The 15,293-nt window shown below is 42.8% G+C and overlaps 1 protein-coding gene across 1 annotated transcript in view; it reads left to right on the forward strand.

Moving 5' to 3' along the window:
• LOC8155364 overlaps positions 11,207-15,293 on the forward strand; it is a 6,882-nt gene continuing 2,795 nt past the window's right edge. The window contains exons 1-4 of the mRNA XM_002489173.2: positions 11,207-11,770; positions 14,302-14,526; positions 14,613-14,681; positions 14,769-14,885. Coding sequence (XP_002489218.2) covers positions 11,261-11,770; positions 14,302-14,526; positions 14,613-14,681; positions 14,769-14,885 — 921 coding nt within the window. The 5' untranslated portion in view covers positions 11,207-11,260. The remainder of the gene's footprint in view (positions 11,771-14,301; positions 14,527-14,612; positions 14,682-14,768; positions 14,886-15,293) is intronic.

Consider the following 15,293-nt stretch of genomic DNA (forward strand, 5'->3'; position numbering starts at 1 on the left):
TACTTGATCCATTTCTTTCATCAAGAAGATTACTCCAACTCATATTAAGGAATCCAATTGAGTTACTATATGAATTTGGATAATAAAAAGTCACGAAGGAGCTAACTCACTGCTGTCCTTCTAGGGACTTAGAACTATTTCTCAGGGCTGAAAAACAGCAGCTGATTCGAACTTCGAGCCTCTGTTTGAACTATTTGCAGGCTGATATGGTTCTTGACTGTTGAAAGAAGTTCCTTCTACAGAAGCAAAACTACAACTTTTATTTAGGGTAAAACCTCATAACTCCAACAGAAGTCAAACTTTCACATTGGTCAAAGCAGTATCGTGATAAAGTTCCAAATAGGGTTTTAGGCCAATTGAAGCATTTTCTTGACATAAGCTCAACATGAACCCTTCATGACTTTTGTTGTATAATTCATCTATAGTCATATGAGCAAGTTTGGAAGGTTTGGTTCATGACCCATGATTCTATTTCCTTAATAGAGCCATTCCAACAAGGATATAACTTATCATTTCATGTGACTTCTTGATTCCAATCTTCACCAAACTTTTCCAGGGACCAACATAGTTGGGATGGATACGAGACACATGGAAAAGGTTCCATTAGCATCATCAAAGCATACCTTTTAAAAAGGCATATATGCAAGCAAGGTTGCATCCACCAAGCCCAAGTTGGGGTTTACTTTCATAGATTGACTTTGACCTTCTTTATTACCATTGAACTTGTCATGTTTGAGCTCAAACCTAGTACTTAGCAAGTGACAAACACCTGGGGTGTTACATAGACCACGATAAAAGTGGTAGTATAGTACATGGTTAGGCAGGGAAAGGTTTGGACCAGAATTGCTAAGGCCTGTGAACCTAGCCCAAGCTGCTCCTAAAGTTTCCTTCTCTCTTTGTTTGAATGTAAGAATTTCGATTCTAAGGTCAGCGATTCGAAAAAGTGGGAAGAAAGCGAGACAAAAGTTGTCCCGAATTCATCCCAATTTCCATTAACGCCTCCTGCAGAATGAGCATACCACCTTTTTGCTCTTCCCAAAAGGGAGAATGGAAATAATTTCCATTTAAGGGTTTCTTGTGTCATGCCGAAAATAGATCGGCAAGAGCACAACTGCTCGAATTCTCTAAGGTGGGTGTATGGATCTTCATCTACTTACCTAGAGAAGGGTTGCTCCTGAATCATGGATATTAGATCAGGGCCGAGGTCGTAGCCATCTGTAAGAATTGGATGTGATGATGGTGGTGGCTCTAATAACTCGCCCTTTGGAGCAAAGAATTTATAGATAGGACTAAAATCCATGTGGTATGGTAAAAATGGTATGGTGAGTGTGGTAAAAAGGAAAATAAAAAGGATACACGGACGACTTGGTTCGAAACTAGCACAGCTACCGTTCTCCGGCAACGGCGCCAAAAAGCTTGTTGGGTATTTTAAACGCAAACAGAAAAATCCGCAAGTGCACGTGAGTATTCCAGAGTATCGATTTTCCACAGAGAACGTGAGTGTACTAATCAAGATTCAAGATCGCCCAAGGATAACTATATAATTATTTTTGGTGGGAAGAGAGAGAGTTTCCTCAGAGTTCTCTAGTTGATCTAAGAATCAATAATTACTTCAAAGATTATTTATTTTGGAACATCAGAACACTAACCACACAAAGAGATGAGAAGGGGGCTAGGAAGCTCTAACTATGGTCCTACAAACACCGATCCGAATGAGGTGGAATACGTCAACCGTTAGGGCTGTCACTACCCTAGGGCTACCACAACAATCCGCAGGATTGGGTGTAATTCCAGGTAACTGCAAGACTAAACACCACATCTAATCTATTAATTACGATTCTAGCGTTGCAAAGACTAGAGCACTTGATGCAAGCGGGAATCCAATAAATAACTTGAATGTAAATAAAAGTAATTAAAGAACTTAGGAATTATGAATTGAAGAACTTGGAGAACGATGAAGAACAAACCAGTTGCTGCAAAAGTACAATGTTGAGGAAGATCCGACAAATCCGGCTCCTCTGTTCCCCTCTTCTCTCTCCCTATTTTCTAGATTACAACTAGAACTAACTAGAACTAGAACTGGATGAACTAGAACTAGAACATGATGAACTAGAGGGATCCTATCTACTTGGATGAATAATTGAAACCCTAGCTTTGATTATGTAGAAGAGATATCTCCTCCAGGGGCAGGGGGCTTGCTTGTATGGCCCCTCCAAATAAATGTGGGCCGTCGCATCAAACCGACCTTAATCGCACAGTTTTCCTTAATCCCTTAGGTCGGTGGAGCATGATCCGCGAGGCGGAGCCTGATTCGCCGAGACAGCAGGGCGGGCGCCCAAGGGGGGAGGGCGGGCGGCCTGCCCCCGGGCCCACTCGACCTCCCGTTCGTTCCCGTGGCTTCTGGAGTCTTCTAGTGATAGAAAATTGGCGCACACGTTAATATCTCTATGTAAACCCAACGTGTGGGCCTTTCCTCCATATTTCCAGATAACCCCCTGCAGAAATAGACAAACACCAAAACTCGTGGAATTCTGTGAGATGAAACCCTAATTTTGGATGTTGGTTGCATATAGGTCCTTTTCCATGATTAGTTGATGGTTAAATGTGAGCATTAAGGACCGTCAACGATTCCACCAAGTTAGAGCATAACTTGAGAATTCCACTGAAACAAGATTGACACGCCTCTGATAGAGAGATTATGCACTCTGAAAATTTGATCACACTACTCAGCCCGCTCAAGATATGCATCTGCATCCTCTCTTCCAATGAATTTTGGAATACTCAACTTCACACGAGCAATGTTGTCTCGGTCTTCCCTATTATGACGACCATGATGATGCTCCCTATCTCCATGATCACCACGCCGCCGATGATCACGACGCCAGTCGTGCAGCCCATCATTTGCAAAGGGATTCTCATCAGACCACTTAAATTCTTCATCATCAAAATGAACACGATGGCCACGACCACGCCCATGAGCTTGTCCTCCATCTTGGCCATGATGACCAGCCCACCTGCCACCAGCACGACCATCTCTGAAACGGTCATGTCCTGTATCAGAATTTTCAGCACCAGATTCATCATATTGATGCCAAGGAGCCCTCCGCCCATCTGCAGGTATGCGTGCATCAAGCATCCTCTCCATGGCCTGTAAGAGTGAGTCTGCCATTTGGCACAACTTAGTCCGTGCAACAAGGGGCTCTTCTTATCCATGGTGATCACCATGAATACTTGAGTTGGATCCTGTCATGTTAGCTCTAAAGCAAAATATAGTGGAATGGGTAAATTTGTGGAATCACACAACCTCACCTCTTACTTATCAATGCTCTTTCCTGTTCTCAAGGACAGGGAATTATGCTAGTGTAGCAGCTTAACAGAAGTAATTCTGAGGTCGCAAGGATTATGAGTCAAATGTCTTGGTTTCATTTTTTGGTGGAGCTATAGGTGGCTAAACAAGGGAGGCTATGGTACTAAAAATCAAGTGGTTTGATGTGCTCAAAATAAATAATGTTGTTGTTATATAAATCACCAAGAATCTTAATGTGTAGACTGAATTTTCAATGAGCAAACCGCAATATAACCCCTTTCCTCTTCTTTTACTTTTCTTTTGGATCTTTCTATCTCTTTTTTTTTCTCTAAACTTTTTTCTCTGATTTTTTAAAATTTTTTATACTAACAGGGGTGTGGATACAAATGAAACACGATACAAAATATGTAAAGATGGTGACTAGCAACTTGATGAACACAAAAACACTAGATAATTGTACTGTCAAAGGGCTTTAGGATTTTTATGGCTTTTTCAGTGGACTATAGGTGATGAACAAAATAGTAACAAATGATAGATATACTAAAGATAAATATATGGATGATTGTGAGACCTACCGTGACAACAAAAGCTTTGATACCAGTTGATAGTTACTGATATGAATCAGCACAAGGGTGGCCCGATCTTCACGACAGTAGAACGAAACAACAAGGATAACTTGCTGCGAACAATGGATAACTAGCTTTATACCTGACAAAGGTTGGATGCGACCAAGCGACGGGGAGAGATGCACCAAAACTGTGAACACTTCAACTCGATCCCCGAACGACGGTAGAACCACAATCCGGAACTAATCCACACAATATGGCGCAGCCAAACGGAAGCCGTAGAGCACGAAGTAGGGGAACCCAAAGGATTCACTTCATAAGTCCAAGAAGAACAAGGAAGAACAAAGGTTGAGTAAGGCACTCAGCATCACGACTGCAATATCACATAGTTTATCAAATGATCAAAGGTTCCTAATAGCTTAGACATAGAGAATATTTATACTAGGAGCAACCCTCCTAGATAGGTATGAAAACGAAATAGAGTTTCTATGAAAGGTCCCTTCGGAATGGATTCCCGAACTGGCTTCGCGTGACTGTTGGCCTCCAGAGCAGTTTCCAATAAACAGACCATAGCATCTTATTGGGAAGTCCAAATGATGAACCATTTCTTTGGTGTGAAACTAGACTCAAAGGGCTTTCCAGTAATGTATTCCATCTAGCACGAAACGTTGTAGATTGGTACAAATTTACTCGGCAAGTTGTACCAATATTTTGTGATGATAGAGTGTTGACCTGCTAAGTAGTCTGTACCAGTTCTGGTCTGTAGGCAATATGGAGTATCCAAACTGGTCGCCACTAGATTCATTGGAAAGTAGACTCGACAAGATTTCCATCAAGTCCTCATGGGCCTTTATAGATTTTGTAAGTAAAAAGTTATGAAGATTTGTTTGCACTGGTCTATTTTGACTCCACTGGTCCATTTTTTACTCTTCTGGTCCGTTTTGCTAGTCTGTCTTCTAGGACTTGCACTGGTCCGTTGTTCAGGATCCGATTCATCCTTTTCTTCTTCTATATACTTGAGTACAATCAAGGTACAACACTTATGTAGTATATAATTCTCATTAATGTCAAAATGAATCTCACAAAGTAGCGTGTGGACCTCTTATTGTAGCTTCTTTGCACATCTACGTGTAATTGTTCCATCTATGACTTGGGCTGGTGTCGGTGTAGGTAAAACTTGAGTGGATGTAGCTTGACTTGGAGCTTGTGACAGTAATGTTCAATTTCCTTCATCTGTGGGACATCTTATCTAATCTTGTTTTACAACTAGAGGTTGAAGATAAACATATTTGGCGATTCTATCCTAATGGGCAATATTCGGCCAAGTTAGCATACACGAGTCTTTTTGTGGGGCCTACTTCTTTTGGACCTTGGGAAAGAATTTGGAAGACTTGGGCATCATCCAAATGTCGCTTCTTTCTTTGGATGGTCGCTCACAACCGCTTGGACAGCAGATTGCCTTGCACACCGTGGGCTACCTCACCTTGAGCGATGCCCTTTGTGTGACTAGGAAGCGGAAACTATTGATCACATCTTGATCCTATGTGTATTTGCAATAGAGTTCTGGTACCGGCTATTCTCAGGGTTTAGGCTTCAAAACTTTGCCCCGCAACCCACATAAACTTCTTTCCTTTTGTGGTGGGAAATGGTGAGCAATACTATTGGAGACATGTTAAAGAAAGGAATGAATTCTCTCATTGTTCTTGGAGTTTGGACTCTGTAGACATACCGCAATAAGTGTATTTTTAATGGTGCAACACCAAATATTTACAAGTGCACTGTAGCTTGAAGATGAGGGAAAACATGATCGTGGCAGGAGCAAGAGGTTTATCCCTCCTAGTCCTAGCTGCCATTGCTTTGAGTGGTTAGATTCCTGTCCTTGTAACAGTTTTGGTCATATGTAACTTCTTTCGCAGGCGCGAGCATTTCTAAGGGCAACAATAGTGTGTGTGGATACTTTATATTTCTTTATGTGTTGTCTGGACACTTATATTTTTTTCTATTTTTTAATATAATGATGCACAACTCTCCTGCGTTTTCGAGAAAAAATATACTGTCTCCATAATGTACTCCCTCCATACCCATAATACTTTGGCTGTTGCTCTAGCCACTTGGGCTAGACAACTTTCTGGTTTAAAGAATAGTCATAACTCTTTTAATAGGGGTAGAGATGAAAAAATATTCGGTAAACATAATCATGTCTTAAACGTCAAGAATTTTAGATATGGAGGGAGGATGTTGTATTAGTCCCGGCTCTCAGTAGTAAAAAATGGGGCATATGGTGCGGCGATATGCAGCCAAATTTGTGTGTAATTTTTTATTTGAAACATTATATACACTGTTAGCTGTGATTATAATAAAGTATTTCCTGTTTATTGTTGTTGACCTTTTATACTTGGAAATATTGACAGAAATCACCAAATACCATGCGCACACAAAAAATTTGGGGAGTTTAATGTGTATATATGAGAAATTTTATTGTCACGAAGATCTGGACAAAATTTCATCGCAAACGCATACTTGTATACGGACCATGAGACATGGGGCCTGAATTAGGCACCGCTTGGGCGCCAAACTGTCCTTAACATTATTGGTTTAGCGCCAAATCTTTGGCGTCGCTCCGCATTCTCCTAGCTTGTCCTGTTTTGCTCTCCCCAGTCCCCACTTCATCTTCATCTTGTCTCTGCCTGCCTGTATCTCTCTCACTCAGGAGCTCACTTCCCTTCCGATTCTGCCTTCCGTTCCGGTCACCGGCCATGGCGCCCACCTTGCCACGACTTACATCTGCCGCTGCTATGTCCTCCTCCTCCTCGTCATCGGCCGGCTCGAAGCGCGGCCTCATCACCCTGTCCTCCGATGACGAGCAGGAGGCGAGCCGCTGGAAGAGGTCGTCATTGGGCGGGTCCAAGCCCAACGTCATCACCCTGTCCTCCTCCGATGACGAGCAGGAGGCGAGCCGCTGGAAGCGGTCGTCATTGGGCGGGTCCAAGCCCAACGTCATCACCCTGTCCTCCTCCGATGACGAGCAGGAGGCGAGCCGCTGGAAGAGGTCGTCATTGGGCGGCTCCAAGCCCAACGTCATCACCCTGTCCTCCTCCGATGACAAGCAGGAGGAAAGGAGCTGGAAGAGGTCGTCATCGGCCGGCTCGAAGTCCGGCGCCGTCGTCCTGACCTCCGACGACGACTACGATGGCGAGCTCCTCGCGAACTGCCGGAAGAGGCGTCCTTCGCGCAACGTGGCCTGGGTCTTCCACGACGAGGTCAGCATCCTCACCGCGCTTGCCGACGAGCTCATCGAGTCCAGGCGGCTGCCGACCTCTCCGTCCGCGATCCTCCGCGCCATCCGCTGCCGGTTCGAGCTGAAGCGGCAGAACCCCACAGAGGGCGACGTCGCCAAGAAGGTGCACAACCTCAAGCACAGGTTCAGCAAGGTGATCGCCTCCGGTGGCCCGAGCGGTGAGCTCCGCGACAGGCAGCTCTACGACCTGTCAGTGAAGGTCTGGCCGAAGCTCCTTCCGTCCGTCGATTGAGTGCATTTCGTCGTCGTCCTCTTCGTCAGATGGAACCTGCAGCCACTGATGGCGATCGATCCGGGAGGAGCTTGGAGCCTAGAACTAGATGGTTTCAGCACTTTTGTTGATGCTACCTATCTACTAGTAGATCTAATTTCAGCACTAATATGTTCAGTAAGGACTAGTTCAGGCATCAGGGCTAGATATTAGATAGATCTTGGCCTAATTTCAGTACTTTTGTTCGATCGGTGTGCATGTACTGTTTAGGCGTCAGGCTAAGCTACCTGTATAGATGTTGGCCTAATGTCAGCAGTTTCTGTCCCTGTCATCATTTGTTGCTTTGAGTGGCAGCTAGTTTAAGCACCTTTTGCCAATACAAGGATTAATATATATATATATAATATAAACGTAATCCGCCGATCAACTTGCCATCTTGTGATACGTAGTGTTTCAATCATCTTATCTTAACTCAAATTTCAATCGAATCGACAATTAATTTGGTTTCTATTCCATAGTTGAATTTGCCCGGAATCTGAATATACAGGAACCTACCGATTCCCTAAATGAATCAGTCAGAGCAAACCGATAATTTTCTAACTGAGGCCTTGTTTAGTTCAAAAAAATATCGGATTTTGCTACTGTATCACTTTCGTTTTTATTTGACAAATATTGTCCAATCATGAACTAACTACGATCAAAAGATTCGTCTCGCAATTTACAGACAAACTGTATAATTAGTTTTTGTTTTCGTCTATATTTAATGCTTCATGCATGTGCCGTAAGATTAAATGTGACAGAATCTTGAAAACTTTTTAGATTTCAGGGTGAACTAAACAAGACGTGAATATAATAACCAGATATATACTAGAGTGGTTTCAAGTTTATTTTGACAACTCTTTTCTTCAACTAAGAACCTTGATAGTTATTGTCGATCTTGTGCATATCAGTTCTGGAGACGTGTTTATTTCAAGTTTATTGACGATCTTGACGAGGTACTATAAAAGGCACGTTTTGTCTATATGCGCCTGTAATGATAAGCCAACAAAAAAAGAATTCTTAATGCCACGCTCAGGAATGGCTGTTATTATCTAGTAACAAACATGACATTCCAATAATAGTGTTATCATCGGCATTCTCTACCACCGCCGCAGGACCAATAGTGGCTAGGGGGTATCGACAGGCTAGGGGCTAAAAGCCTATATTATCTTACTTAGATATTATTATTATTATTATTATTATTATTATTATTATTATTATTATTATTATTATTATTATTATTATTATTATTGTTATTGTTGTTATTATTATTGTTGTTATTACTACGATTACTACGACGCTCGTCTGCCTCGCTCTCTCAAACCTAGACAGCCACCCTCACACACATACAACCTTCGCTCTTCATCTGGTAGGACTACGATTTCTATCAGCTTGGTATCGGATATGTTAGGTTCCCTTCTCTCTTCCACGCTGCTGGCCACATCCTCTGCTGCCCTAGTCACCACGTCTGTGTCGCCGGTGTCCGCGTCGTCCAGCCAACCTCTCATGCTAGATGCCCTCGCGGGGGTGGTCGCCAAGATGTCCCGCAACATGGTGGCGATGCATATCATTATTACAGCCATGCAGGCCACCATGGCTAGGGTGGTACAGTCGCCTCTCCCGTCGGCAACCACGGCACCGCCGCTCATGACGCCTCCACCTCCGTCGTCGAGCTCGCTGGCGGGGACCCAGTCACAGATCACCATGCCTGGTGTGCCTCTCCACCTCCTGCGCTGGCCAGTTTTGCCATCCCCGATCCTGTCGTGGGCCTTATCGAGCTCCGTGGCCACCCCAATTTATACGATGGCTACGTTGCCCACACCGTCCACCCCGCTGTCCTTGGCGTTAGGCGCCTTTACCAAACCACCTTCTAGCTTGAGGTTCCTCTACGGTGACGTCGACGATAACCTTTACTACGGGGCGGCCCTTACGTTGGGTCGTCGTCGTCCCTTGGCGGTGATCCCTCCGAGGCAGCACCAGCTTCAGACGGCGCACCAGCACCCGGGGCATTCAGGGCGCTCATGCTCCTCCATGGTTCTACATGCTTGAGTTTCCACTATATGATGGCACCATTGATCCCCTTAATTGGCTGAAATAGTGCAAACAGTTCTTCCGCGGTCATCCCACCTTGGCTTCGGATCGTACCTGGCTCACCTCATACCATCTCTATGGTTAACCCCAGACATGGTACAACGCGCTAGAGCAAGATACTAACAACCCGGATTTTTGAGTAAACCAAAAATACGAGCTTTTTAAATTTTTTCCTATAATCGTGTGAAGCATATAGTTTCTAGGTTTAACTCAGGTCTAACCCACTAAAAATCGTGGCATACATGTAGATTTGCTTGTAGGAGAGTACTCGTGTTCGAGAGTTATTTTGTGTTTAGGGTTTGGAGTGCACATGTCCATGGCAAGTTTCTCTCTCATCTCTCTTGAATTCTGTTTCAAATACCCTAAGTCATAATTTCAAAATTTGGAAAAACCATTTCTCTCTTCTTCCTGGCAAAATGGAAAAATATCTTCCTTCTCTTGGGCCAGCACCTCCCTCCTTCCCCTTTCCCCTCCCTTGGCCCTGCTCACTCTTCGCATGGCCCTCTTAGCACCATCTCCCCACTTGGCCTAGTAGGCAGCACAGCTGCCCTACACGCCAACCACATCTGGCCCGCCCGCGCTCCTCCTTGGCCTCCACGCCAACCATACATAGAATAAAGATATATGGTAAGTGTTTGATTGATTTGATCGGGTCGTGTAGACACAGATTATATAGATGGTGCAGTGGTTAGAGGGAGACGTGTTAAAAAATAAGCTAGTTTATTTACCTCTTTTATTATTATTATTATTATTATTATTATTATTATTATTATTATTATTATTATTATTATTATTATTATTATTATTATTATTATTATTATTATTATTATTATTATTATTATTATTATTATTATTATTATTATTATTATTATTATATTCGAAGTGCACACGATGCACGAGGATGTTGTTGACGAAGGTGACCTACCGTTTAATGTTGCCGGCAGACTTGAGCTCCACATAAAAGTGCAAGCCGAGGACGCATGTCTAGAGGCTGCGCCACAGCTGCAGAGCACACCCGTGTGCACCAGCTCGCTTAGCGCGGCGTCAGATTTGTTATACATATGCAATACAATGGACGGGGTTGGACAAAGTTGGTATTGGAATCAAATACGGTACGCGTGTCCTTTTTTAGAACGTGATAATACAGCAGTATGTTGTACGCAAGAGTCCAGAGTCCATCTAGGCGGACATGGTTCTATTTTGTTGGATAATTTGTTTACTTACCAAAATCAAATATCAACAATTTCTTTTCTTTATTACTTCTACAGTCCAACTGGGTGGACATGGTTCTATCTTGAAGGATATATTTTTTTACTTACCAAAATCAGGGATTAACGATCTTTTTTCTTCATGGGTTGACGTGGGGGTAGAGGATCGTTGAGTCCGTCTAGGATTGTATGTGCATGACGTGAGATTGAGTTACAGACGTTTATGTCTTATACATGTAAGATGTAAGATCATGTATTACAAAGGGCTCATATAGCACGAAGTTCACATCAAACGGTTATAACGCAGGGAGAGATGCCCTAAAAAACTCGCTCTTTTACAGTGTGATGATGATGATGATGATGTGATGATGATGATGATTGATGTTCCGAACATCATATTACAAAATTACTTTTTTTTTACATGTTCATACTATTTCTTTTTAAAAAAAAATACAACACATGGTCATAATTAGAAGTATCGATCTCCTCCTCGCTCCCTCTTCCACGCTGGGAAATCACAACCCGCCGCTTATTCCCGCCATGGCCCCCACGCTTCCCGCCATGACGCCGCCGCCGCCGGAGCATGGCACCAGCACGGAGCCGTCGTCCGCGGCGAAGAGGGCGTCCACGAGCCCGACGGCGCTGTCCACCAAGAGCCAGAAGGCGCGGTCCGAGCGCAAAAAGAGGAAGCCGCCGCCGCTTCCCGAGTTAACGCCGGCCAAGACCTCGGATGCCACTGAACTGGCATCCAAGAAGAAGCTAGTGCTAGCCGCGCCCTGCCACGCCGGCGGCGGCGGGCAATCTAGCAAGGGCGCCGCCCAAGGGAAGAGCGGCGGACACCAATCCGGCAAGGACGCGCTGGCGCACAAGGCCAAGACTTTGGATGAGATGCGCGAGATGTATCCTCACCTCGTTGATGAGGCCATGGCCCTTGTCGACCCGGCGGTGCTGGAGAGGGTGCTCCCCCGCATTGATGACAACGAGGCGCAGGCGTTGGACAAGAAGATCAAGGGGACGAGGAGGCAGCTCACCAAGGCCATCACGGAATCGGTGAGCAAACCCTTCTTATCCTTAATCAAGCTTGGGAGTACGATTTCCCTTTAATTACTCTCAACTCAAGGTTCCAGCCTGCCGGGTCTTTGTTTAATTGTTGTGTTTGTGGTTGTGCTTCTAATGAATGATTTATCTGACTAGGTTGTTTCAAAGTATTTAACCATTGGTAAAAGAGTTTGGATTTTATACCCACAGCATTTAACTATTAGACATGGTTCCACTTTATGTTGAAAAATGCAGTGATAGGGGCATAGGGTTGGGGTACCATTGAATATAAACTACATAAAAGTTAAGAGATTCTGTCTCTACTTAATTATATATATGCTTATGCTGATATCAAGATTCCTGGTCCTTGTTTAACATTTTTTTAACGTAAGTCCTTGTTTAACAATTGGGTTCATAAAGTTGCATCTTTTCTTGTTCTGCTTCCTAGGTGTACCAGGTTCCTAGTCACTGCCTCCAAGGATTACGTTCATTAGTAGGCTACCTCAAAGTATTTTCCTGCGATTGATCCTATTGATAGCAAAGAGGACAGCCAATCTTTTTGTACAGTTGTGATCATCACCTAAAAATAGTTCGACTTGGACACGGTAAAATATGGAGTGCATCAGTACAGTCAAACGGCGCCCCTTACTTTTTTTTCTTGAACACGCACGAGAACTGTGTATCATTATATCAAGAAGAATAAAGAAGTGAGTTTAGAAACCTCATACAACCACACGCCTACACACACCCTTTTACTTCCTACATACATTCTGAAGTCTCCTATTTTCAAGGCACTGTTTGCCCCACTGGGTGCACCATAGAACACTTAGCATAGAAATAGGAAATATGATTGCAAGTTAAGGTTTCACTTTCAGCACACTGTTCGAGAATCCAAAACGATGATGTTGATTGGGGGAAAGAAACTGAGAGGAGAATTGCGCAAGTGTGACTAAAGTATACTGATAAACTCTATTGTTTGAAGGCATCAAACTCTGCAAATAAACTGAAATTTGTGATATCAAACTCTGCAAATAAACTGAAAATTTATCAATAGGAACTAGTCATCACCCTTTTGTCTTGGCAATTGCTATTTATACTGGACATTTTTCTGCTCATCTTAAATCTGTTACCTTTCCAGCTTGCACTTGCTCTGAAATAATTTTTTATATGCTGAAAGATGCATTTTACATTTGTGTCAAATTACCCCTCCAATTCCAAAAGAATGCTGTTCAGGCTGCATACTGTCTGACTTCTAAACTTTGGGTGCTGATATATTTACCACTAGTGAAACCCTATGTTGCCAAAACAACACTAGTCTATGTCAACGACAAGTGAGGTTGGGTCCCACATGTCATTCACAGGCACAGTGATACAATTTTGCCAGTCATATAATGGGTTGGACAGATGAAAGATATTCTTAGATTTTGTAAAAAAGATGGTTTGAAATCTATTGAAAGTTTGAAACAGGATAACTGATCGATTAGTGTCAATGTCTAAAGCAGCATTCTTCTGCTGGATGGATTCCCTCCTATTGCATTTCATGCTTGCTGCAGTGTACTTGCCATATAAAATGTGTGATTTCTAGATTTACTTGCTAATTCGCGTGCTCCTAACCTTAGATATGATAGGAGTTTGTCCCTAATATTGTCCCCTTAAGTTCTTATGTAGTATTAATAACTGCTTAAATATCAATTTTATATAAGCTGGATAAAATCTTCAGTGCTGACTTGTCAGATGAACTGATCTTTCACAACCAAGTTGGTCATTGTTATGTGGCTGCTAGGGTTGAGGGAGATTGATTGGGGTTGTGGGAGCGGCGGCTGAAGGCATGAACAGTACCCTCGCTACAGTCCCGCGGTACTGTTCACAGGGAGGCGGCTGTGAGATCAAGAGAGGAGGCTAGGGTTTTGGGCGCTAGGAACGCCAGCCGCGGGGCTCTACCCACGGCCGACAAGAGAGAAGGGATTTCCTTCTAATCTCTTGCTTGATTAGATTGATACATCTTCTCTCTTTATATAGAGAGGTTTACTTGACTTACAATTAAGACTTACTTGACCCCTAAGTAAGCGACTAATTAACCCTAATGGGCTATGGCCCAATAGGTCCTTGACTCTTCTAACAGTCATGCCTTTCAGATAATATATATTTAATGCGACTGTTTGTATTAGAATAGTTTAGAGTTAGTTGGATGGTCGGATTAGTATATACGTGAGTTTGAAATGATGTAGATGCTTGCGATAAGGATTGCGACTTGTTTCTATTATACTAGTTTACACTTAATCGGATTAGTATAATATGATAATGACAGGATGTAAGATGCTTGTGATAACAAATGGATCCTATGGTTATGAAGTAATAAGATTACTGTCCCCTTGTAATCAAGAGATGAATATTGTATATATTCATTTAGTTCAGTGCATTCTTTAATTGATTCATACATTTTACAGTTAGCAACACACAATAGATTATCAGCTTTTCATAATCTTTTTGAGACATTGCCATCAAAACTTGAAGTTGATGAATATAACTTGGTACTATTGTAGGCAAGGCTAAAAGACATGGAAACATCCACATTATTTCTGTGTCAAGCTACTAGGCTTCAACTAGAAAATTCAAGAGTGGATAAAGAGGATGGTCTGGATATTTGTGCTCAAGAACGATTGGCACGAGTGGAACATGAAATAGTGGAACTGAGACAGATTGTGATTGATTCTCACTATCAGGCAACGATAGAGAGCAATCCACTCCGTGATAATTCATCATTGAAGGTTATACTGTTATTTGCTTACTATTGATATATCTCTAATGGGTATGAAAATTTTTGTCACTGCTTCTCTCCCCTTTTTGTTCACAGGGTGTAAGATGTAAGTCTGAAGAGAGTCACCCTCAGCCGGCTGTAGCTGAAAATCAGATTCCATGCAATGTGATTATACTCCTTTGTTGTTTTTTGTATTGCATTGCTTCATGTAATTTTTTATTTATGTGTCACATCAAGTTTATTTTATTGTAGATACTACAAGAGAAGATCGAAGTGCCAAATGGCTTCCCCCATGAAAAGACTGAGGAGGTTACATCTAAGTATAAACATGATGGTGTCCTTCCCCCTAGAATCCCACGCAATACTCTGGTTAGCTTCCCCTTTTGTTGCATTGCCATTTAGACATATCATAAACAGTTTGGTGAAAAGTAGAGAACTCTTTGGTTTTAACAGAAATCAACATGAGAAGGCAAACAAACCCCCTCAATACCCCACCCCTAGAGGGAAAAAAACATGGATATTTGTGCATCTTCATTAAGCAAGCTTACACTCAAATTTATGATGCCTTGGGGGACCTCCTCTTGGTTTCAAAAAACTCAATTTGAGTTTAAACTTGAAAACCTCAAAGTGTGATACAATATTTCCAAACCACTGAGCAAGTTGCTTCAAGAGTTAATGAGGACATTGACATGAGAAAGAGAGCTTTGACAATTGTGGGGTAGCCCTTTGATATCTCGTGTGCGTTTTGGGGATGTGGTGGTTGTGTGTGCCCTAGTG

Source organism: Sorghum bicolor, chromosome 1, assembly GCF_000003195.3.
Source record: "Sorghum bicolor cultivar BTx623 chromosome 1, Sorghum_bicolor_NCBIv3, whole genome shotgun sequence".
In the NCBI taxonomy this organism is placed as follows: domain Eukaryota; kingdom Viridiplantae; phylum Streptophyta; class Magnoliopsida; order Poales; family Poaceae; genus Sorghum; species Sorghum bicolor.